Source organism: Haliotis rubra, unplaced genomic scaffold (assembly GCF_003918875.1).
Source record: "Haliotis rubra isolate DU_JTF1 unplaced genomic scaffold, ASM391887v1 Scf934, whole genome shotgun sequence".
Classification (NCBI taxonomy): domain Eukaryota; kingdom Metazoa; phylum Mollusca; class Gastropoda; order Lepetellida; family Haliotidae; genus Haliotis; species Haliotis rubra.
Genome location: NW_025767673.1, coordinates 25,963 through 47,957, shown reverse-complemented (window position 1 = coordinate 47,957; position 21,995 = coordinate 25,963). Strand labels below are relative to the sequence as shown.

The 21,995-nt window shown below is 39.2% G+C and overlaps 1 protein-coding gene and 1 long non-coding RNA gene across 17 annotated transcripts; one reads left to right on the top strand and one right to left on the bottom strand.

The window, feature by feature from the left end:
* The first annotated feature begins 2,221 nt into the window (after positions 1 to 2,221).
* On the top strand, positions 2,222 to 3,212 carry LOC124264643. 16 transcript variants are annotated; one of them, XR_006895206.1, is made up of 6 exons: positions 2,263 to 2,319; positions 2,501 to 2,623; positions 2,655 to 2,743; positions 2,789 to 2,849; positions 2,895 to 2,985; positions 3,031 to 3,212. It is a non-coding gene; the product is annotated as an uncharacterized LOC124264643 (long non-coding RNA). The 16 variants fall into 16 exon arrangements; XR_006895202.1 differs by having other exon boundaries at positions 2,501 to 2,592; positions 2,655 to 2,713; positions 2,764 to 2,849; positions 2,895 to 2,982; positions 3,031 to 3,088; XR_006895197.1 differs by having other exon boundaries at positions 2,501 to 2,592; positions 2,895 to 2,982; positions 3,031 to 3,088.
* A 1,271-nt stretch (positions 3,213 to 4,483) lies between these two features.
* On the bottom strand, positions 4,484 to 21,581 carry LOC124264642 (dual specificity protein phosphatase 14-like). Its single transcript, XM_046699381.1, is given in 4 exon segments — positions 4,484 to 7,276; positions 7,278 to 7,440; positions 7,442 to 7,704; positions 21,486 to 21,581. Coding segments are annotated over 3 exon segments (684 nt in total). The 5' UTR covers positions 7,684 to 7,704; positions 21,486 to 21,581; the 3' UTR covers positions 4,484 to 6,997.
* Between the last annotated feature and the right edge of the window lie 414 nt (positions 21,582 to 21,995).

Genomic DNA, 21,995 nt, shown 5'->3' with positions numbered 1-21,995 from the left:
GCGCTGGCTTGTAAGAGTCTTGGTCCGTTCTGGTAAGAGATTCCTTGTTTCACCTCGACAGAAATGTGATCTTCCAAATACTCAAATGTCATGTACCCGGCCAGGCCAACCATCTGATATCTGTGAACAGGTACCTGTAGTCACATACACCTTGCAAAATAATGGATACCATCCCTTGCGATTCAAAGGCGGTGAACACATCTTTGACACTGTAAATGGATAGAGTGGCTTTGGATACTACCAACAAAGGAAAATCTTGATACTTCAACATACATCTCTCAATCATTTCTGAGCAGTGGGGTGACCTAGTGGTTAAAGCGTTCACCCATCACTCTGAAGGCCCTGGTTTGATTCCCTGCATGGGCACAATGTCTGTAGCCCATTTCTGGTGTCCTCCACCATGATATTGCTGGAATATTGCTAAAAAGCGGCGCAAATCCCAACTCACTCACTCACTCAATCATGTATTACGCTTGCCTCAGATGTGAAAAACTCAAAATGAGACAGAAACACATGACCATAACATAAAATACACATAGGTTCCAATTCTTCATGTATATGCAAAGTAAACATACTTTTACTCACGTATGCAAATATACTCCATATGCAAATATACACACGAGTAAAAAGTGTGCATGTAAACAGGGTCAGAACTGATATAATTATGTTCATGATGTGATACGTATTTGCAAGAATTGCGGATGGTAGTGTGGACTCATTGCCACAGATAGTGTAAGCCAAGAGAAGCTTCTTTGAAGTGATCAAGGTCAGATTCTTGGATCTCCACCAAATCTGTCCATTTCTTGAAAGTATTTTCTGTAAGCATGTGTTACTTCTCCTGTACACGTGTTCTACCATTTCTCTTTGAAGAAGAAAATGTGGTGGGAAGACTTAACTTATGCTTTTGGCACCACTATAAATAGTGTAGTGATGACACTCAGCCAGAATGATGCCTTACAGACCTTTTTGCACAAAATCCAGCTGGTTTTAGTTGGGCCTATGTCTGTTTTGGAAGTGTATAGTCCTACTGTAAGGATAGTATGCATCAGAGATGACGTGAAACCTCCACGACGTGGGACGGTCTATTGTGTCATGTCCTTGATATTATGCCTAAAACCTTTCAATCACTCTCTAGATAACAAAGAGAAAAACCCTTTATGCTACATTGGTGAAGACAGCATAAAGGCTAATGTAAACATACCCCTTTATTTAAGAGTTGAATCTTGGCAACAGTGTTCAAAACCACCAACACACATAGTGGCTGACAGTTCTAGAAGGTGTAGTTGATACTCTACCTTGTTTTTGTTTCCTTCCAGTTTAACAGAACACTTTTTTTTCAACATTTTAATGGTATAAAAAGTATAAATAAAAGTTGAGAACAGGATCTACAAAAAACAAACAACAAATTTGAAAATTAGCATCACAGATTATTCCTGGAGCAGGGAATCATGTGGTATCTCCTGGCACAAACCAATCACATGGCAACTCCCACTCGACTACATTAACTCTTCCTACCAAACGCCTCAATCGGCCATCACACATATTTCCTGCCTTACACTGGGAATTAGTTTTTCACACTCTACAGCTATAAAACATGTCAAAAAGAATACTTTTTTTCTTTGGAGATTTAGAAAACTTACTTTCCTTTTCTCCTTCATCAAAGGAATCCAAAAAAGCCATAAACTCTATTTTAATCCCTCCCTTTGAAACTATGATTGGCAGCAATGAGAAACAAGAGATATGCCCCATCCTGTATACCTATAACTGTGCTAAGCAATATCCTGAATTCTACACTCATAATCATGTGTATTCTCCCTACAAAAGGCCGACCAAGTACACTGCTTTAGACAGGTAGAAGGCTTCTAGTAATATTGTTGGTGGGAGTGGGAGTGAAAGCATATGCAGCAATACATATACAGTACATATCCTGGTAGCTTGTATGGATTTTAATCTGCACAAGACAAACTCGTGTATAGTGCCCATTCCTTCATTACACCTATTGATTGTATGAGAATCATGTTGTTTCATTTGGCTCTAATACCATGCATCTTCAGGACCTATTTCAGACTAGCCTCATCCCAATGGGGGAATATCCCACAACAGCAGAAGAGGCCTTCCAAAACCCCAATTAAGCAACAAACTAATGATCAGTCACCAGTTACAGGAACTGGGGGTGGTCAGACACTAGCACAGGAGGGGGATGGTCACACACTATTACAGAAGGAGGGGTGGTGGTCAGACACTAGCACAGGAGGAGGGGGGTGGTCAGACACTAGCACAGGAGGAGGGGGATGGTCAGACACTATTACAGGAGGAGGGGTGGTGGTCAGACACTAGCACAGGAGGGGGATGGTCAGACACTAGCACAGGAGGAGGGGGGGTGGTCAGACACTAGCACAGGAGGAGGGGGTGGTCAGACACTAGCACAGGAGGAGGGGGAAAGTAGACACACTAGCACAGGAGGAGGGGGGGTAGTCAGACACAGACACTAGCACAGGAGGAGGGGGGGTGGTCAGACACTAGCACAGGAGGAGGGTGGTGGTCAGACACTAGCACAGGAGGGGGGTGGTCAGACACTAGCACAGGAGGAGGGTGGTGGTCAGACACTAGCACAGGAGGAGGGGTGGTGGTCAGACACACTAGCACAGGAGGAGGGGTGGTCAGACACTAGCACAGGAGGAGGGGGGTGGTCAGACACTAGCACAGGAGGAGGGTAGTGGTCACACACTAGCACAGGAGGGTAGTGGTCACACAGGAAAGTAGTGGTCACACACTAGCAGAGGAGGAGGGGGATGGTCAGACACTAGCACAGGAGGAGGGTAGTGGTCACACACTAGCACAGGAGGGTAGTGATCACACAGGAAAGTAGTGGTCACACACTAGCAGAGGAGGAGGGGGATGGTCAGACACTAGCACAGGAGGAGGGGGATGGTCAGACACTAGCACAGGAGGAGGGTAGTGGTCACACACTAGCACAGGAGGGTAGTGGTCACACAGGAAAGTAGTGGTCACACACTAGCAGAGGAGGAGGGGGATGGTCAGACACTAGCACAGGAGGAGGGTAGTGGTCACACACTAGCACAGGAGGGTAGTGATCACACAGGAAAGTAGTGGTCACACACTAGCAGAGGAAGAGGGTACGGGTCACACAGTAGCAGAGGAGATGTCTTCAGAGTACATTTTATAACCGCTGGCTAAGGAAATAAACTCTAAATGACTGGAACAGATTGAGTCCAAGGGAGATAGAATGAGTATATTGTCTACTGCTGAAACAGACAATGATGTCTTTGAATTACTCCTCAATCTGAAAGGTAAGCCTTTCCCTCAAATATGAAGTAAGCTGTAAGTACACTTTGATTAATTTGAAAACTTTTAAAATACTCTTACAAAATATGTCAGCATAATTTGTCATGAAAGTGACATATCACCACACAATACAAAATACTCTTCTTAAAAAAAACAGAATTTTTTTTAAATGAAGCAGCTGAATATAGCAGTGATTATAAGTCCCCCATTGTCTTGAGAAGCGACAACAGAAGTGTGCACTGTTTGCTGGCACAGATACTTAACATGAGACAACACTATTGTCTGAAGGAAAGTGAAACAACTCCACAGAACCATAGTAACATGTTCATACTCTGTTGAAAATGTTTTAGAAAGAATTAAACAAACGATCTGGCACAAGCTGGCCGTTGTAAACAACTGCTACTTTCAGTATTTCCAGAGAATAAAACATTACAGTCTAAGGGAGATAATCTATTTAAGCATTCCACATCAAAAGTTTTACAAGAAAATAAATATACATGAATATGATACCATCATAACATGACAAGAACTAAATACAGCAACATGAAATATTAGAATTTTCTTCATAAACTGATAAATACTGATGTAAAATTATTGCAAAACTGAAAGAAACGCTCTCAACACTGCTGAAATGAATTAATCATCTTGATTCAAAATTCTTTGGAAAAATCCAATAAATAGCCATGCCCAGCACAGTATGGTCAACCCTGTGGAGCCCAATCCTCATGTGAGAGACAGCACATCTAACTTATTGCTACAGGCAAACTCAGGATTAGAGGCTCTTGAAAACATGCCCTTCTTTAGACAAAATCATAAACAATACAAACCTAAAAAAAGAAAGAAATTTCCTACTACAGACTGTAACTGTGTGAGGTGAGCACTGCATGTGTGGTGTGTTGTGGGTGTGTGACAGATCAAGGAGCTACTGCCATACACTATAAACATAAAACACCAATCTAAAACAAAGTCTGGAATTATGTAAATAATTCTAGCAAATGATCAACAAAACCAAGAGAAAAACAACAGCACTGCTCCTGCTCCATAACCAGCCAGGAAATGTTGACGATGCAGCTGACACATGTCATGCTGTAACTGTCTATACACAGGAATCTTGTCAACAGGAACAACAACAACACATTCAGAGAAACTTACAACAGTCATAAAAACACCCTTTGCATAATATTCTTTAGGTCCCAGCTACATGGTAATTAGGCCAGACACATTATTTTGTATATTTTGTGGACAAGCAAAACCTTAATTTTATGTCACAAAACATGCTAAAACAAATATATAAAGAAGCCTAATACCCCCTGTAGGCTTCAAGGAAAAAATATATCATATAGTTTTGTTCCAAGGAAAACATATTTGTTATGTTTGTAATTTGCCTTCTGCTCCAGCTGAAGACGGTACAAGGAAGTGGCCTGTTTGTCATCATTTGTGCTTCAGCACTCGGTGGGAAATGCCCATGACTAGTTATGTGAAAATATCTTAAGAAATGTATTTACACAAGACCTAAAATGCTGATTTCATGTTTATGGCAAGGCACATTCACTGAAACGTCGACACAAAAGTTAAGATTTAAAATCAAAATATATATGTCCTTAAAAAACGGATTTTTTGTTTGGATATCATAAATATAATTCATGAATTGAAATTACTTATATAAAATAAAAGCATTCAGTGAAAGTTCACTTATGAACACCTCACGAAATGGACTGGTCAGTCCTAGCCATCTACTGGACATTCTATGCTGTCAACATGGCCCTTATCTAACACATGCTCACTAACCCTTGACTACTTTGTCTAGATTGTTGTATACTGAATCATGGACATTCAACTTCATTCTCAGCTTTAATAGAAGCAATTTGTTGTTGTTGCTTTGTGCCTGAGATCCTCCTGATGACCTACAGAAGTCAGATCATGAAACTAACAGTATACAATAATAGTAAGAGATATTTTCTATGTGATCGAGTGTGCTACTTCGGGAGGGTCCCGGATAACCCCCAAGAGACAGCACTGATGGTGATTGCTATAGTTCCAGTGAAGCCTTGTCTTCAATATCTTTTTGGATCATGACAGCTATCCTTCATCTAAAGCCAGAGGTTGAAAATACATAAATATTTGAGATTTTTTTCATTAACATTTTCAGCGATAAACACATGGGTCTGTCATAAAACTTGCCCCAAGACCTACCGTAATGTACTGCCTGAGAGAAGTAGAAAACAATGTAAATGTCTCTGCTCACACTGGTTTGGAACAACAAATTTCCACCCACAAAACAACCAGACAACATAGAAAAACGTTTTTTCTTTTTCATCAAATTTTCATTGAGAGAATCCTTTCGAACTAGAGTGAGTGATAAATAAGAATTATATATATGTATCAGAAAATTGAATAAGAAAATACAATAATGCTTTGATATATGTATGACTGTTATTGGGACGGAACCCCTTATAACATGCAATAGACTAGCTCTACGTATATATCTACATGTATATCCTGACCTTGAGAACACACACAACTTTGGTTAGCAGCACCGAGCTGTACAAAGTACAGAATATATCTTTGTAGTCAGCTCAAAATCAGTTGTTCTTATCAAACAATAAATCACATGTTGCAAAAATACACATCTGATTGTATGCACTTCAATCTAACTCGAAATTTGAAGAGGTGCTTTGATGATGAGCATTGTTGAGCTAATAAATGTAGACCTCATATATTCATATCTGACAAATCTGTACCTCAACATTGTATGCCTCATATCATTACCTTGTCCTGAATACACTTCAAACAAATATAGTGGTCTGTAAGACTTAAGTTTTAGCTTCTGTTGAGGAGATTGTGTTTCCAAATCTGCCAGCAATGATGATCACAACACAAACAGACTACTTGCTGATCATAAAAGAAGAATTTTGAAGTAACCAGTTTCAGGATAAGGATGTTATATTTTAGCATTGTTAATTACTGTATTTCATCATTTCCTAACATATAAACATCTCTCCAGCAAATTTATGAAACCTTCTAAGCTCATCTAATAAATCATTTTTGCGAAAAAAATCTTAAGAACAAGAATATTCATTTGTGGAGACTGTGTTTGCCATTAAAGAAGCCTAGTGGACTATATGCCGGCTTATTTGCTGCATGGCTTTAAGGGCCTCATGACACAGCTTCTATACAAGAGGACATGAGCTTGATGAAGACATGAATAAAATACTGTTGCAGGTAAAATTGATGTATAAAAACACAACGCAGTATTAAGAAACTTAACTAGTAATTTAAAAATGTACCTTCCTTAGCACACCTTTTCAAAATAAATTCAAATAATTGGAATAAGAATTACTGCTTGGACTATATTGACTTGAAGAGCCTGTATTACTTGACAACATAATATACCTGACTACAGAATGCTGGAAGTATCAACAACCGGTAACACTTCATACATATGTACACAACAATAAATAGTAACCAAACCATGCAGTAACAACAGTGCCTTTACAGTATTATAATAAATAGAAAGTGTTCAGTAGTGTTCATTCCTTCACACCCAGCTGATTGCTGATAAAGGTGTATACTCTGTGTACTACGGGCCTGTCATAGGATATCCCAGTGTTACGGGTGGAAATATTGATGGACACAGCCTGCAGAGCGCTCTCACATCACTCACTGTATAATACTACTTGTGTTAACTGTGTCAGTATCTTCCATATCTGGACCGGTAACTGCCCCCACCATATGATGATCGATACGTTGCCCCTCCTCCGCTGCTGCTGCCAATGCTGTTACTGCTGCCTCTGTCAGACCTCAAAGTTCCACCTCCATAAGCTCGGGAGTATGATGTCGACTGGGGTCCAAACCAGATCATGTTGCGGGTCTCTTCCTCCAACACATCAGGGATGTACCCAATTCCTGAGTGTATCATCTTCACTGATGTTGTGCCAGTCAGTCTACGTTCAAAGTCTATGAGTTGGCGGCCAGAATCCAAAGTTTGGGTGTATCACTGAGCGGCGTGCTCGGACATGCCAGTAAGCTTGTCTGAGTGACATATGGTGATGCTTCATGAGGTAGGCAATACACAGGCTAGCTGAGCGACTTACACCTGCAACACAGTGTACAAGGGCACGACCACCGCCTTGCTATCTGGTCTATCTTGTCACTACATCGGTCGAAGTAGAGACTGAGTCGTGCTGATGGTGTGTCATCAACATGGATTTGTATACACTCTACGTTGGCTACATTCAGGTTGGGAACATCCATGGTACAGTTGATTATGTGAGTTATTCCCAGACCAACAACACGGTCACCCCGGACAGCAGCTGCACTTGACAGGAACAAGCTGTCGGTGATCTTAGCAATCTGATCAAACATGTGACGATCCATCTTCACTTGGTATCAGTTGGTCTGAAAGAAATATACAAAAATTAAATATTGGGATACTACACTCATACACTGAAAGTACTGACCCTAATGCTTGAACCCCTATAAGTCTTGATTTGATTGAGTAGCATCCTAGAAGTTGCTGGTACAGAGATGACAAAACTTTATGGATGATCAACTTCTTTATGCTGACAATAGCCACGTTTTGGTATAGATTCTTATACTGTTTTCCAAGAAGCTATACCGAAACGTCGCCATATTTAACCAGAATGTAAACTGTCTTCAAACTGTTTATCATTTGTTTTCCTGGTAACGTGTGTCGTAATGTATATGGGGCAGACTAGTCAACAGAACTTGCATGTCAGTGTCCCCTGATCGACGATTGTTAATTTAGGTCACCAACGCCGCTGCTTTTCTCATTGTTTTCTGCCAAGATTAAAATAGGCAGTAAGTATTACATTTGGCATGTTAGAAAAGAAATACAGTTCACTTTACCCCAAGCATCAACATGCTGTAATTATAATAGTTCAGAGCAAAACTGGACTTTATTACACCATACATGGGGATAATTCAAATCATGACACAGCATATCACGTGTGTGACTGGTGGAGTCCTGTCATGAGCTGGCTCCTGTGGGAGATATCATCATTTGTTTGACATCAAATATTGCATTTAAGATCACCCACAGGTTTCACTGGTTAAAACTGTTATAATCATAATCTGCTATTATTGTGGCAGCTGGTCCAGAAACAGGACTGACTGACTGAGTATGGTTTGACACCGTTTTTAGCAATATTCCAGCAATATCACGGGGGACACCAGAAATGGGCTTCACAAATTGTACCCATGTGGAGAATCGAACACAGGCCTTCGCTGTGAAAAGGGAATGGCTTAACCACTAGGCTACCCCACCACCCCTCAGAGTCAGGAATAATACTAAAAGTGATGCAACAATAGGTCATTATGCAACTTAAGGAGACATTAGGCATCAGCTGTAAGAAGGTTTGAGTTGAAAACATCACTAGGATCAAAGCAGAATCAACACAAGCTCACAATCCATTACAGAATCATCAGCTTGAGACTTAAACATGTTAAAGGGTTAACTACCACAAGGGAGTCTTGTTTAGCAAGTTGGGTAGAGACATTACAATAACAAATCTCGTGTCAATTAAACATCCTGCCAAAATCATTTTGTATCTGAGTAATGGAATTCACATTAAGATATTATCATCTGGAATGCAAGGTACAGCTGCTCAATAAACAGAAGAATTAGTTCCACAAAAATTATTAACATTATCACAAGTTTGTTTTGAATCATACTGACACACATTAAAGGTATGTGCCGTATATGGCTGTAGATAAGCCAAGGTCCAAACAGGACCATTAGAATCTGTATGAATGCTTGTCATTCGCAAGCTCTGATGTTCATGCACTTTCATACTCCAATGAACCAACACAATGCGAACGTCAAATCTTAAGTTAATACACCATGCAGATGTAATATGTTACTAATGTTAATAGTATCATCAAACTGAAAATGGTTATTGGTGAATACTGATAACAAGTACTCGTTAGCACAATTTTTGAACTGGTTGAGAAATGTAATGAAACTGTCTGTTTATCCGAGTAATCCTGACACTAGTGACAGGCCAACATTTTGCATTAGTTTTTACTTACAAAACATATTGTCATTCATTTCAAGGGGTTCACAACCTAACACTACTACCTTGACATAATATGTGAAAGTTGAGTCATCTGCTGACTGGCATTATTTCTTGAGAGCCAACCTCCTGACCTATATGCCATGTGAACAAATCATAGAGAACATAAGTGTGAACAACGTGAAGAAATGCACATCCAAACTATCATTGTCTGGTTTGACACTGACAGTCTACAATCTATGAATTTACCTCAGTAGTTGTTTCCACTCTCGTTGAATGACCAGCCAATAGATCAATGTAATTCCCACAGGTTCATTAAACGCTCACTTTACTATACTCACATTCTTTTGGTGCCTCATATATTTGATATTAAATGACATGAATGAGCATTTTTCTATTTAATGGATGAATTTCACTGAATAGAAATTCCCTTGTTTTAATGCTTGTAGGGAAGAGGAATTTACAGAACTTGGCCATATTTTTCTTTGAAGGAATTAACTCCAAACCCACCAGTGTTTTGTGTTACCCTCAAAGTGCCAAATGGCAGGCAGAGTAAGAACAGCTCTCCATCCACTCCACCATAAGGGAGATAGAATTTCTACAAAATCCAATAATAATGCAGATAATTTATAAATCAGCTTAGAGATTAAAAGTGTTCTGGTATCTACAAAGAAGACCTTACCTGACACTATAATTAAACCTCTGAGTTTATCATAATCTGCTGTAGTGTATTCCTTGAGGGTATCTGACATGCCTTTCTACCTAAGCGGAATTATTAATGTCAACAACAAAGGCCTTCTGTCTGAGCTGTCTGTCTCAGTGAACTGAATAACCTGCTACACATATCCATTACACAACAATCAATATCACCATCATATACTGTGAAACACTCACCAAGCCACAACAGTCTGATGACATATGCTACCTAATCTATCTCATCTACAGTATAAGTCTTATCAGTATAAAACAACTCTGTCAATGGGTAGTTCAATGTGATCAATTCTATGTGATTAGGTTACTATATCTGTCAACAAGCAGTGAATACCAAGCATACAATGTTGTTCTACATGCATACACCAAGTACTGGCACAGCACGCTGGAACCATGCCACAGGCCATACAAGTTAGTCACCCTTCTTTGTATCTGAATAACACATTCAAATAACAGCACAGTTACCGCTAAGGGCCACAATAGACTTGTTGATGCAGGAGTGTTATGTTGACCTGGGCTTGTCCTAACTACAACATGTACAGGCACCAGTAATCCTGGGCGCTGGCAGCATGCCAGTATCACTATCTGCTCACTAGTCCTCACTAACTGAACTCTCTCAGTAACTAACTGAACTAACCACCTGACACCTGTCTGAGCTGTGCAGGTCCAACATTGTGTGGAAAACTTTCTTGTACACACCTCCCTCCCAGCTCACCATCACAGCTGCTTGCTCACCACCAGATGCAGGGCAGGGCAAATCAATAGGATGCAGCTCATACTTAATCATGAAAACATCCCAACACTGCCTGAGTAATAGCTGTACAGGTCACGTGTGACATTACGGGAGCACTTCTCACATGTATTTCTGGTTGCCATAGCAAGTGTATCAGCTTCAAATTTCAAGCAAAATAGCTTACTTTGCAAGTTCCTCAAACCGACATGCAGAAGGCATAAACTCAACATGAAGCAGCTTCAGGTGTGTTAACAGTAGAATCTATAAGGGACATAACAACATGTAGGCTGAATGATTGCGTGGGATATGCGTTGAGGAACAGGAAGAGATAAGCACTGCAGGGAAATGTCATCATTGCATAGATGGCTTACCACACATCCACTACCCAGTACCCAAAGGAATGTTGAGCATGTACAGCGTCATACATCACATACATAGTTTACCATAGATACCCACTGGTATAGTTACCAACTCCTGCCCTGCCTCACACAAATGAGGTGTGGTCTACCAAGTATATATACTTGACATTTCACTCATCCAGCCAAGTGAAAGGGCTGGGGAAGTGCTGCACATGTTCCCTCCCTCATGGACACGATGGTCCCTACAGCATTGCCTTCTTGGAGTGTCTCCAAGAAAATCTCATCTCATAGGTCCACAAGTCATGTAATAGCAATAAGAGAAATCAAAGTAATACTCCCAAAGTGTCATCTCTAATCTGGCTAACAAATAAAAGCATGGTATGAAAGTATGAAAATTTCCTCTGGCAAACCTTTACTAGATTTTATATCCTTTTGTTTGAAAAAGTGATTATAGTCAAAGACCCTTGTGTACAACTTTCATGTGTCAAACAAACACTTGTCTCAAAGTTAAAGCTTACTTCCTGTGTATTCTTTCTTTGGTCATCCTGTTGTGGTTGTGTTGGGCTTTGGATAGTTATAAGTATTTACACAGATCCTTTCAGCTCCAACATAGCAGTGTTTGACTGTACTTCGTTTGTTGAATATTGGGATCAATATCAGTATCATATATCAAGGGAATACAAACAGCTCAAATGTTGATGCACCTAAAACTAGGTAACTAGACAAGGACATTGATCAATAGTCTTAGTGATATTCTTTTCAAATTCCCATTACTTTAACCATGTTTAAAAAGTTGTAACCAATATTGTAGAATAAGCACGTCTTGCATGATAGCCCAGAAAAAACAATAACACTGACATATTTTTCACCTTACTGATTATTTTAACAAAATCAAACTGCAACCATTATCACTGATTACTGAACCACCAATACAATTCTAAAGTTTGCTGTTCTTGTTGCTATTTTCACAGCAATTCATCCCTGATTCACATATTATCATTTGGCATCACTGAATTTCCTGTATAGGGCAGTTTGATGGTCACCTTTTGATATCGAATGATGATTCAGGGTATGTCACATTAGGGCATTGATAACAGTGATTGTTGTATATATACTCGAACAAACAGGTTTTGTTTCAAGGCATCAATAACATATATCACATCTTTGAAGGGCATTTAGAAGTGGAATGCATAAGAAAAGCAAGATTATGGATGTCAACTTCTTTATTGTGAATAACAACACGTTTCGGAGTGTACGCTCGCTCCTTCATCAGATGATGAAATGCCATGTTATTCACTATAAAGAAGTTGACATCCATAAATCTTGCTTTTCTGAAACATATAACATGTCAATAACATTAACAGTGGGCTGGTGTCATCAGCAGACTGGTTTCCACATAATACTGGTGAAAATGAAATAAATTACATCTAATTAGATGTTGAATAATAAAACTGTGTTAAGGGAATGAATCACAAGTACTTAAACAGATACACTGGTAACCATCTCATACAAAACAAGATCAGTATTGTCCCTGACCCCTGCAGTAGGGAACATCAGTATTTTGTGTTTTCACACAGCACGTGAAGTCATGAAACTACACAGGGAAAGGTGGGGCAATTCCAAAAGAAAACATGGCATTCATATTTTAGCTCAGTCTAGAAAAGTATCTCTTACAAAAGCATGCAAAGTGCTATTTATGTAACTTCAGTAGTTTTGAGAAAGCTTGTTTCCATTCCAGCTGATATGCACCAAGAAACAGAACATTTATTAGAGTCCATATCCATTCTGTTGCAAATAAAAGACACAAAGTCCTTTTCAGAAATACCAAAACATCAAAGGGCATAGTTCAGCATGTGTCTGACACGAATGTAAAGTTTACACTAAATTACTTAACCATTGTTAACAGATTCCAAGTGATGCTTTGGAAGCCAAATGTGATGGATGGAAGGTTTTTTGGAGAACACTCATTCCTATACACCCTCCCACTTTGTGGCAGGAGATAATAACGTAATTACATCTAAATAGTGTACCTCAAAACCTAGTAAGTTGGACCATTGCCTGGAACAGTATTTCACTTACCGTGATACACATCACTGCATGATGATGTATGTGGTATGCAAGGCCAGATTGCAGCAGGTTGTACACTTTTACAACGTTTGCAATACCAAAGAGCATTGGTTTCACTATTAGGATCTTAATTTGGCCAAATCGAGTTACTAACCCTTTATCAAATCCTGGCATGACAAAGAAGCACAACACTAACACTGCCATTAAACAATTGAGCTACCGATGCCCCTGGTAAACATGGCAGAAGCGAGGGTAGGCAGTTAGCGAGGGTAGTAATTGTCAATAACAATTAACCATCCAACATAACACATGAAATTAAACCTTGTTACATCGCAATATATCTCCTACGACTAATGTGAACATGTTCAAAGAACATGCAATTTTACTTTTATTCTAACAGCAATAACACATCTGAAGTACAATTCTTAGCATGCTAAGACATACAACAAATTGATAGTAGGATCAATCAGTATAGTTGTGACAATAAATTCCAATATTTCCATGACTATATTTGGTCAATCAGTTAACCATCTGCATCTTCAGGCACATCGACATGTTCAAGCCAAATGTGTAGTTTTAGAGCATATAAGAGCATGGTTTCAACTTGGGCACATCATCCATGTCACAGGCCCCACCTTCATTTGTGTTCCTGTTTAAGTCGTACCTTCAATAACAGACTCGCTAACGTAATCTTCATCCTTTTTTACTAACATCTCATGTTTTATGTGTCATTTGGGTTATCTCCCAAAACTTCTACATGCCAAAACTTCTACAAAAAGTCAAGGCAGGCTTATGCACGTTCCTATGGGTATAATGGAACAGCCCAGGGATGGGATTATAGAGGGAGTAGTTGGGAGTAGAGGTATATGACCAGATGGTGGCCACATGAATACATGCAAACACCTAGTTGTGGGTACAGCAAAGTGCAGAAAACTTGGACAAAGTACTGTGACTATGTGTTCCAGTCCACCCAGCTGTGAATGGGCACCTCGTAAGGATGGGAAAGCCGCAATAACTTGGTGTGCCTTGTGGCAGTAAGAGTTGTATGATCCCCAGGGAGTTGAGATTAATAATAAGATGTGCCGTTGAGATTGACATCCAATGATCGAGGGAAACAATACCAGCACCTTGAGCATGTACTAGTTGTGTGGATATGTGCGCTATATAAATGTCCAATAATAATAAACAGGTTCAGTAACAACTTATTACTTACTAAGTAAGATGAAAGAGTTGTATGTGAATACAGTAACAACATATTACTTACTAAGTAAGATGAAAGAGTTGTATGTGAATACAGTAACAACATAATCCAAGCTCACCAATTCAGTGGAGACATGCAACAGTTATAATTTTAAACATTTAATAAATATTTATTAGCTAATAAACACTTCAGTCAGAAATGTAGTTGATATTACAAATTGAGTCTTTTCACTTTCTAAGAGATTAAAACTGTAGTATATAACCTATGTCAACCTGTAGTAGGAATATGCAAAATGGCTGGCAGTGGCATAAGAAAAGTAGAGTTTATAACCTCGCAGAAAGGAACCCCACAAGTCTTGCTAGACGGTTATGTCTACAACAAGAATGTTGTCCGACAGATGTGCCTCGAGTTACTGCCTTCAACGACTACATTGTCTCCACGTGGGTCGACGATGACACCAGATTCCTCATCCAACTTTGGAATCATCACTTGACAGTCGGACCCCGCATCAACAACAAACTTTGTGGGATTCCACAGCAGACTCAACCAGACCATGCCCCATCGCCATCCAAATATCTTCAGATTCACTGAAGTGATTAGGAAGGTTGACACTGCAGACAAGGCAAAGATTGTTCAACTTGAATTTGGAGCAGCCCCACCCACAAGTAAACGAGTCTACAGGGAGGCAGAGAATCGACTGATGAGACTGAAGGACAAGCTGCTCACCAGGCAGAAAACACCACTGGAATTTTTAGATTTGTTGGCCACCTCCTAAAACTTGCCCAAGGACATTAGAACAATCAGACATTATGTTGTGACATTTCAAATTGAAATCAGTGCTGACGTTGCTATAAGACACATAAGACAATACCATGTGTTTTTTTTTAAAATCATATAAGATATTACATGTTATGATATTTATATGTCAATACACAGTTCATCGTGCACCTATTACCTCTTGTACTTTTATTTGACTTGATCTTAAGCCTACTTAAGCTTAACTAGTTGGACTAGTCCATCCAGTGACTTGATGTAAGGGACAGGGGACTAGCTGTGCACTGGACCATGTATTTTGTTGTTTTAGTGTGTAGAGGCTTTGGCATGTAGAAGTTTTGTCAGGGCACTGTCATTTGCAGTCACTTCAGGAAACTTACATAACTTGCTGCCCATGGGTATATAAGTAATCAGCTTGCACCATTAAGGTAACATGTTCTTGTTAATTAGGCTTGATTACAGGTTGTTGTTGTTGATAAAGGAGAAACTGCCTTTGATGTCACTATGATGTCAATGAAGTGAACTGTGAGTAGAAAGTTTGAACAGTTTTTTCATTTTGAACTGTTTCAAAATCAGGGACCTTTTCTGCTTAATTCTGATACTTGACGGAATTCCTATATGAGTTTGAGACACACAGGAATCCAACATATCAGAGTATAATTTATGATAACTACAGATGGAATTTGAAGAGCCCGGACAGTGAGTTTAAGATAACAAGATAACAAACACGATGTTACTTATATCATGTATATGCAGGCGGTATAAGGCATAGTAAGAAAATGTTTCAAAAACTTGGAATAAATTTGTTTTCGTAAATTATTGTACTAAAATATAAAGAGGTCCCAAGGACCTTGAAGATTTTTGTAATACTAGCCCTTTTGAAAACTCACTGGCTTCAGGGTGTTACCCTGATATCTAAATTCAGCATAACTATGTTCAACTGAACATAATTTCATTACATTGCTACAATAATGACAGCATAAGGGCCATAATTAGCTTCTGTATTTGCACCTTTTGAATACATTCAGACACCCTTGAAGAGCCTTGGAGCAAGGTTTCAGCTTTACCATTGTTTACTGGTCAAGTAGTTTATGAGGATATTGTGTACAGTGAGAGGAAATGCTTTTGGAGTGAATTTAAGAGCACATTAATTTGTAACATATGTAATGTTCAAATAAATGTCAAAATTCATAGATGTGTAGAGCACAACTATAGTCCGTCAACTGAACTTTTGGCATCCTGTTTTTCACAATTTACCTTTTAACCAAAAATGCCTTCAAAATGTTTTTGTGCATACGCTCTTTATATCTTATGACCTATCTTAGGTTTAAATTTCATCATTTTATGTCAGTTATTAAAGCAAGCAAACCTACAGGGACTGTATAATAATCACAAATCCATTTTAAACATGTTGATTTATTGAAGTCCTTAAAGACCCGGGTAAAGCATGTGAGTACATGATTAAAGAATGTCACTTTTCTCCCTCTGATCCTGAAGTGCCAGATGCACCTAGTTCTATGTCTGTGTCACAGTCTGATTCCAAATCCACAATCACTGGGTAACACACCCCTTTTGTCCATGATTCTTCAGTAAGTTGTCAATTTGATACACTGGCGGTGGTGTCTTGGCAAGGATGATTTTATACAGCGTTACTTTTGTTGCCATTGGGGATATTCAATGCCAAGTCTGTCCAGCCATTGCACCATATCTCCCTTCCTTGATGCAGAGGTGGGGCATCTGTTGTTTGGTTCTCTGCAGATATGGTAAGGAGCATTATCCATGACTACGACAGATTTTGCGGGTAGTGTTGGGATAAGCTGCTCTGTCACATACTCAGTAAACACAGCTGAGTTCATTTCCGAGTGGTACTCGAGTCCATCCGTCGATTGGAACGGAAAACAAGGTCACAGCGAGGGGGTGAGGTGAGGTGAAATTGGGTTTTACGTCGTGCTTGAGAATATTTCGCACATATGATGATGTGCATGCGTGTGTATGTGTGGCTGCTTGTACTAGCCCAGACTTAAGCTGGTTTTATAGTGCTAGCCCACTGAGATACCATGCCACAGTTAAACATGAATACCCCACCCAGACACATTATACTGACTCCGAGCCGACCAGTCCTTGTTGTACCCATTAATGCCGAACGCCAGGCAGGGACCAACAAGTACCATATTTTAACATCTCTTGGTATGACGAGGTCGGGGATCGAACCCGCGACCTTCCACTCTCCAGGCGGACGCTCTAACCACTACACCACGGAGGCGGTCGTCACAGCCAGGAACAAACCCTAAATGAGAGCCTGCGTGAAGAACAATAAGTCTCTCGCCTTTCCCCAATGGAATCTTCCTGTTGTTGACTGCTTCTGGATGTTGCCACTGATAAGAGGAAGTATGGTTTGCATTCACCCATGTCTCATCTAGCCACACGATCTCTCGTCCCTCTTGTCTCTTGTGATGTATTCTTCTCAGATAATGGGCTCTCATAGAAGTGATATCTGCCCTTTCACATGAGTCAGTTTCTGGTTGCTAAATCTCTTGTATCTATATCCAAATTTGAGTAACAGCTTGCATATGGTATACTTTGATACATTGATGTCATGGTCTGCTTTCATTATTATCTTCAATTTACTTGACGATATGGACTCATTGGATCGATGTAACAGACGTATGAGGTCCCTCACAACCCTTCTATCGAATTCATCAAGCTCTCTTTTCTTTGCATGTTTTGAGACAGCCCCCGATTTAACTGCCATGTCATCATCAGGCTCTGAAATAGTGCCATGGGAGATAACTCTTTGCAAAGTTTTGTGGATCGATGTATCCGACGTATGAGGTCCCTCACAACCCTTCTATCGAATTCATCAAGCTCTCTTTTCTTTGCATGTTTTGAGACGGCCCCCAATTTAACTGCCATGTCATGATCAGGCTCTGAAATAGTGCCATGGGAGATAACTCTTTTGCAGATCTTGGTGGCATTAATTGTTCTTTTGGTGAAACACTCAATTGAAATAAGAGTTTTTTTTCGCTTTGCTTCGCGCTTGACGCTTGAAAAAGTTGTTAACTCTTTTGATGATTTGCCGGGCATCTTTGGACAACAACGTTTTCACTACTACTCTTCTACCTGTGTGCTGACGATCTATGACATCACTAAGTCTTAGGCGTGCTAATGTAAAAACCTATGCATGCACATTTCACGCTGACACACATTTTACAATGTTGTTGGCTTTTCCATCACGTGCGTTAACCCCTCGTAAAACTCCACACTTTTACACTTATTATATGATAGCTTTATAGGCAAAATCTTTAATAACTGTTTTGAAATGACTAAACTCGATATCTTGTTAGGTCACTGGATACAATTGCCATATGAACAGAGTAATGTTTTAAAATATTCACTATTCTTAGTGGGACGCTGTACACAAACATTTCTCTCAAAACTGTGAATTACCAGGTCAAGATAGATCAGACCTAAGAGCATGACAAAGTTTCTACACGGATATAAGTATGTTCAACCAAAGCATGACTAATTTATCAATACATAAATTACAGTCAGGGAAGTAATCTTACCTCAAGTCATAATCATGGAGTAGTCAATAAAGGACCTAGAATTCAATCTCATACATATTTGATACCAGTTATCTCACATGGGTTTGTCACCTACAGGTGTGTATTTTCAACAAATATCAAGTGATAAACTTCTGTATTTAATAATTAAGGGAAGGATATGTTGAACTGATAGTGAGTGAGTGAGTGATAGATTGGCAACCTGTTGGCCACAATGTGACTTGAATTTAAATGTACTGAGCAAACTTTGAATTCCATTATGTGACACATCAACACAAGATTTACCTGAATCCATCTACCCATTTCAGACAGAAGATGAAGAATAAGGTTTTATTGATATCAACACTTACAAAGTTGAAACAATAACATATGACTTTCAAAACCTAAACGAATATGGCCTTTCACTTTCAGGACATGTTGTGAGCTAAATAGAAAGTTTTCAAAGATCATCATCCCATGTATCTCAGTTTCTTGACACAGCATGGTTGGTTCACTTGGTTACAGGTGAGATGAGGTGAGGTGAGCATTTCATCCCCCTGTATGACAAGACAGGGGGATATAGTAATCAGCTAGTCTGTTCATCTGATCGTCCTTCTGTCTGTCTGTAATAATTTCCACGAAACTTTGCACACACAGAGAACAGGTTGTCAAATGGTGCCTTTTGCTATTTAGGGATTTCTTGAATTTTCATATTTCCCATGGCAACAAGTTTGACTTTGACTGTTCATAGTAAGGCTGTAACAATTCATCAAACTATCGATGGATTGCAATTGTTGAGTCCCTGATAGCAATTAATCAATGGGAGAAACGAAAAACTATTGATGCATGTGTGACTATCAATAGTTTAGTAATTAATTACTGTCATAACAATTCGTCATGTTCTCTCACGAACTGTTCCGTTGATAAATGTACAGCGCAAAAGTACCAGATTCGTTCACTTTGATTTAGAGTTATCCACCCCTGCTTCACTGGGTTTATGTTACATCTGGGGTTCAAGTTTCTTGTCAGTTATTAAAGGAAACTGAAACTACCTAACTTGTTTTTATTTCATATATACTATACATTAATTTGAGGAATGACTACAAATAAGACAATGCAAGGAGAAATAAACCTATTGCAATAGTATGTTGCAATAGGCTATCGCTATCGCAATAGTTGTTTCGCCCTCAATAGTCAACCCTAGTTCATAGTAGTGTCCTTGTTTAGACCTTGTCTCCAAAACCAAAAAGATCAACACAAAGTATCGTTATATAAACCTGTATAGGCATAAACATTATAATGAAATGTATGAACCATAAGTAACAGACAAAGCAGGAGTGATTATTTTTAGTTTTGTATCACCAGGCTGTGCTTATAACTACTGTTGTTTGTTACAACTTTATTGATGTGTGTATTTATGTAACCGTATGCAATAGAGAGTTTAGTCAGCCAATGGTTCAAGATGATGGCACTGCTTATCCCTATTCCTTTTTTTTCAATAGCTCAATAACCTGTATACAGACAAATGGATACATATTACTCTCACGAAGTTGGACATATGACTCTTGTAGGACTTGATGATTACCTCTATCATATTTGTGGGAGATGGGTGGATTTGTCATCCCTTGTTGACTCTTGTTATTTTAGTAGCAATGTGCATGCACATGTCTGTGTGAGTCTCCTTCTACTTGTCCAGGTTTTAGCTGTTGTTATAGTGCACAAAAAGTGACATACTATGCAACAGTAAAACAATAATTAGGTGCAGCTAAGTTCTTAAACAAGCAACCTTCTGCTTTGTGGGCAGATACATTGATCATCTGAGTAGATGTTTATATGTGCATGATGCTTAGTGAAACCTGTAAAAGATCTATGCAGGTAACAAGAAATTTGACTTTTAATCATTCTACTAGGAAAGACATTTTGTCATTATCCAAAAAGTGACTGATGTAAGCAATCTTGAAAGAGAACAGTAGTTTGTCACGAAATGGGGACCTGTTTAACAATTCTTAATTGTTAGTAATTCAGATTATTTCAAACCATTACATTAGATGAAACAGAATGACATTATGCATTAGAGACTTATTCTCTATTGGCCCAGAAATCAGTCAGAAACTGCCTTCAGATGTCATTATCAATTAGGTGAATTTTTAGACCTTCCAAAATAGCAATTTTAATATTTCCCCAGTGACCATAAACAAATGATTGATGTATGATAATCCATATCCTTACTTGCCTCAGACAGAGCATCAACCTGTCTCTGAAACCCAGATACATTCTCAACACTTCCTACTGCATGTATGAAGAAGGTAATAGTACATACCCAACCCATGATGTGCATGATGGATGCATTTTACCAGAGTTCGAACATTTTAGTCTTTCCCTGACCTTGGCAATATTGGTCTGTTTCTGTTCATATTTGGTTGGACGTTTCAATCCCGATTTTCTCATGTGCATTACAAATCGAAAGATGTAAGTACTGAATGAACAATTATATGCAAACAACGTCCCTGTAACAGTTGCTTATGGTCACGCGTATTCATTTCGGATACATATTTTTAGTGGTAATGAAATACTCTTTCATGCCTGCTGAAAATAGCTTCTGCCACTGAATTCTGCAGCGCCAGCGGCGCAACTGCCTCCCTGCTAGCCACAACACTGGCTTGTTTCATCCTGCCTACGAGGAAGCTGTTTCAAGAATAATGCCATATTTCTTATATCCCTTTATGACAATGTTAAAACAATTCTCAGATAAAATACCTGTTCAAGCTTGCACTCTCCCTTGACGACAAAACATTTGTTGGGTTGTTATCCTGACATGTCCTACTTTGTCTGACTGACCGACATTGAGGCTTATCTCCCTTTATTGTCGTGATTTCCACCAGGGTGAATACGGGCAGACTGGTTCCCTAAGCTGGGCCCCGTCTCCCATATCGCAATATACGTTAGCGCGCGCAAAGGGAGCCGGGAACCAGCTTAACTTTAGCAGAAACGACCGGGAATCCGTCTATCGCTGTTTCATTTCATTTTCTCAGAACATTCACCCAAATGTTAGCCATTTATATTATCGCATATATACTGACACGTCTGCAAACCATTGTATGTGTAGATTATACAATACACCTTAGTCAGTTTTAGCATTTACTGAGATCTACAGGATCTGAATTGTACTGTTATTTTTTCCATATTTCCCCAAACAAATCTATTGTACTGTTATTTTTTCCATATTTCCCCAAACAAATCTATTGACCGGTGGAAGAATGTGTTCCC